The sequence below is a fragment of the Cariama cristata genome, unplaced genomic scaffold (assembly GCF_000690535.1).
Source record: "Cariama cristata isolate BGI_N322 unplaced genomic scaffold, ASM69053v1 scaffold23354, whole genome shotgun sequence".
NCBI classification, from domain to species: Eukaryota; Metazoa; Chordata; class Aves; order Cariamiformes; family Cariamidae; genus Cariama; species Cariama cristata.
The window spans coordinates 1-4,157 of record NW_009614992.1 but is presented as its reverse complement, the minus strand read 5'-3'; the positions used below and the strand labels follow the sequence as shown (position 1 = coordinate 4,157).

The 4,157-nt window shown below is 59.1% G+C and overlaps 1 protein-coding gene across 1 annotated transcript; it reads right to left on the bottom strand.

The window, feature by feature from the left end:
• Positions 1 to 58: 58 nt before the first annotated feature.
• Positions 59 to 4,100, bottom strand: LOC104161279 (ras GTPase-activating-like protein IQGAP3; the record flags this gene model as incomplete). Its single annotated transcript, XM_009699648.1, is given in 13 exon segments — positions 59 to 182; positions 185 to 200; positions 322 to 534; positions 796 to 883; positions 1,038 to 1,179; positions 1,338 to 1,440; positions 1,640 to 1,772; positions 1,862 to 2,094; positions 2,392 to 2,476; positions 2,992 to 3,132; positions 3,218 to 3,442; positions 3,598 to 3,761; positions 3,878 to 4,100. Coding segments are annotated over 13 exon segments (1,890 nt in total), but the record flags the coding sequence as incomplete, so codon positions are not given.
• Positions 4,101 to 4,157: the final 57 nt, after the last annotated feature.

Genomic DNA, 4,157 nt, shown 5'->3' with positions numbered 1-4,157 from the left:
AAAAAAAAAGAAAAATATATTATTTTTTTTTTTAATTTTGGGGGTTTTGTAAGGAAACCTGCTGGCTGCCAGGTTGTCGAGGCAGGTCTTGATGTATTGGTTGTAATAATCGATTTGCTCCTCATAAAACAAGGTCTTGGCGTTGAGGCCCTCCAAGGTCTGCCTCAGCTTCAGGAGTTCTCCCTCTGGTTGCGGATGTCCTGGAGGAGACGAAGCCGTACAAGAAAGCCGATATAATTCATTAAGTTTTACCGAAGCACCAGAACAGGATCTCAGGTGGGTTTAGAGGTGACCTCCCAACTCAGCATCCCCCCAGCCCACCTTGGCCAGCTCGTTGACGAGCTCCTGGTACTGATGGGCAGAGTCCACCAGCCCCAGGCTTTCCAAGCGCCGCAGGTTGCGGATGATCTTGCGTTTCTTCTCCTCCATGGAGAGTTGGCCGTTCGCAGCCAGGGAACGGTTGCGTTTCAGCTTGGCAGGGGTCCGGGCATCCCGCAGAGCTCGTCTGTGCATGAGGTGGTCGTGGGAGGCTTCCTAGGGAGGAGAAGGGGGTGAGCCCGGCCCGGGGCTGGAATGGGACACGGGGAGACGGAGCACTCAAATACACCCTTTGATAGGAGTCTCTCTTGGCCCAAAACGTGTGTTTTCTCTGAAAGACAGAGCCCAGCCGCTTCTGGAGCGTAAGGGGGGGGAGCCACAAAAGGAGCGGGGCAGCTCTTTGGTAACGGGTTGGTTTGTCATTTCCCCGAGAAGTTTTTTAGCTCATCCCCAGCAGCAGCCTCGCACACATCCCACCTCGTGCTCCGAGGCCGTTGTCCACAGGATCTCCGGGAGGGAATCTCCTGCCTGGGACTGGATCACATCCACCAGCATCTGCTTGGTGCTGGAGACCAAGAGGGAGAGATCAGGCTCCAGACCATCACCCTCCTCCCACCAGAGCCGCGCAGTATTTAGTTGCCTCCCAAGGCTTTCTCGCCCCGTCTCCAGCATCCCAACCCCCAGCAAGCTCCCCTGAAGCCCCCAGAGCCCACCCTCACCTCAACAGCAAGCTCCTCGTGTCGTCCTCGCTGCTGGCCGCCGGCACCAGCTTGCCGGTGAGGGTAAGGGAAATCTCCGTTTTGCCGAGCTGGGAAAGCACCTGCTCGGCATTGCCGTCCGCCGGGCTGGCAACGCTCTCCCCTGCGAGGGCAGAGAGAGCCTAAGTAGCCACGTTGGGCTTCGGAGGGCTGGCTTCCCCATGCCCAAAGCAATCCAGCTAGAGCTTCAGGCAAGAAAAGCATCCCCATATCCATCTTTCTCCTACGGGTGTGGGTGGTGAACCCCAGACCTTCACCTACCGACGAGGGACTGGACCGTAGGAAGCTCATCGAGGTCTTCCAGAAGCTCGTGCAAGGGGTCTCCGTGGTGCGGAGCGATGGAGTCCTGGTGCTCGAGCAGGAGCTGGATGGTGCAAGGGACGAGAGTCAGCGGCAAAGGGGCGTGCAAAGAAACGGGGACCGAGGGCCGGTCGGGAACAAGGCAATGCTCTTTGCACCGGAGAGGGGACTGCGCAGTTTTGAGGTTCAGGGAAGGGCAAGAACCTGCAGAATCTGGATTATTTGCTTCCTTAAAAAAAAAAAATAAAGTTTTATGCTGTTACCTTGTGCGTGTTGATGAGCTCCCCCACCGTGATGTAGATGACCGGTTTGGCCACGGCCACCATCTCCGAGTACTCATCCACGTTAAACCTCTCTTCTGGCTCAGGGACACAGCAGGCAGCAGAGATGAACCTCCTGCAGAGAACAACCTCTTCGGTCAGCCCCAAAACCCCTGCCACCAGCTCGTAGCCGCCCTCCCACCCCGATGCCATCCTGGTGCCCACCTGAACTTGTTGTGGGTGTCCTCCAGGTACCGGTTGACCCCGCAGAGATGCGCGTTCTCCCCATCGAATGCCTTGCGGGCCGCCGCGTGCTGCAGCACTTTGGCGATGGAGCCCAGGCTGCGACGGTGGTCGGGATGCAGGGTCACCCCGGCCGAGATGTCCACGATGTCAAAGCCGTCGGGGGCCACCACCGCTGGGTTCATGAAGCGGTAGTAGAGCAGGTTCCCCACGACCTAGGGTACAAGACAGGCTGGGTACGGGGGAGAACGTGGGCTGGTGCCCGAGGAGGTGGTAGCTCAGCCGGGAAGGCGGCTTCGTCCTTGCGCTGCCCGGTGGGACCCTCCCGGAGGGGCCAGCAGCGCAGAGAAGAACCCACCATTGACATTTCCTCACCGGCTCAAGGAAAACATTGACTTGAAGGCCTTTTTAAGTCAAGAGGACTTGACCTTCTGTGGAGGGATACTGGCCTTTCACATGCACACACGGTTGAACCCCGCCAAGCCATGCAGACCCCCCCAGCCCCAGGGTACCTTGTCGATCTCCTCCGCCGAGGCCTTGGGGAATTTCTCAACCAAGGATGTCCTCAGGATTTTGGCCACGTAGCGCATCCCATAGCTGAGGAGAGGCCAGGGAGGGGTTCGACAGCATGTGGGGCAGCGCCAGGCTCGGCCACTCTGCCCCATCCCTACCACCCGTCACCCAAAAAGCAGCAAGCCCCCAGCCTTGGGGGGATGGAATTGCCCATAGCGGGGGCTGGCGGTTGCAGCATCCCTCAGCTCCTTCCCCTACCCTGCTGCCAGCCCAGACATCCCTGGAGGCAGCCTTCATCCTCCAAGATTAACACAAAGCTCAGCTTCTTCCTCACAGACACCTCAAGGCCAGTAGTAAAGCGCTCAGAAACAAAGTGACAAGATGACCCAGCCCACCAGGACCTCGCTGGAGGAGCAGAAGCAGCAGCGCCCGTGGATATTTGGATTTCCCCTCACTGACAGTCCAGTAACTCAGTCCTGCAGCAGCTAAGGGGCCAAGAAGCCCCCCACCACCCAACCTCCCTTTCTAAGGCCTTGCTGAAGCTCCCTTCAAGCCGACGGCGCTGCAGGGACGTGCACACAACCCATCGAGGTACGTACGGGATCTTGTCTACAGAAGAGGTGATGGCAGAGACAAACTTGTCCGTCATGGCGAGGAGGTTGCGGATAGAAATATCCAGTCGCCTTCGGACCTCGGGGTGGCTGAGAGCCTGCTCAGGGCTGACCTCGTACGGGAGCTTGCTGGGAACAGAAGACCAAGTTCCCATCACCATCCCGACGTCCATCACCCTACGGCTGGGCGAAACCTCCTTGCCCAGGGCCTGACCTTTTCTGCCCGCTCTGCGACTCGGTCTGGTTGATCCACCCCTTGTAGATGTCCACAGGGTTGGTGCGGATGTTGAGGGTCTTGTCCTGCAGGACCTCCTGCACCGGGCCACCCAGGATCTGCCGCAGGGCGTTCTGCCCACGCGCGTTACGGTAGAAGCTGACCACCAGCCGGATCACCGTGGCGTTCCCCGTCAGGATGTCATGGACGTGGTCCACCTTGGACCTGGGGAGAGAGAGGGGATGGAGATGGACCTGCGTGCATGTTCTCCGACGCAGGAGGCAGCAGCCGGAGGAGATAACTGCCTCCACGCTGATGGCTCTGGTCCAGCTTTTTTCCCCCAGACCTGTCCCCAAACCGGGGCACCCGTGGCCACCCACCTGATCTCCTCCTGCAGCGCTGCTTTGAAGAGCTGGAGCAGCAGGTAAGCCTCCCGTGGGTTGGATGCGTAGTTGTAAAGCGTAAAGATCACCGACTCCATGAACTTGGTGGACTTGTTCTGGGGCATCTGGAAGATCAGCCTGGCCAAGTACGCAGGCTGGGTCTGCAGGGATGAGGAACACCAAGCTAACCCCAAGTATGGAGGGGTGGCAGGGGACCAGGATCCCGGCACTGCTCCCCCAGCTGTGGGGGGACACAGCAGAGCCCCACCAGCCCCACCTGCAGCAGGTAGAAGAGATGCTGGTAGGCCTCCAGCTTCTGCCGCTTCTCCTTGCTGAGCGCCTTGAGCCCCTTCTGCTTGTCTAGGGACATCATCTCCGAAAGCTGCTCCTTGTTCTTCTTGGTCAGCTTCTTGCAGTGAGAGACCACCTCCTGGAGCCACGCCGGCAAGGAGAGAGAAGCATCGGTGACTGCCGGCAAGCTCCGGCGTTCAGCCCGGCTTCTGGGGAAAGGGAACCACAGGCACCTCCATCCTCCCCAACCCCTTCGACCACTTTGA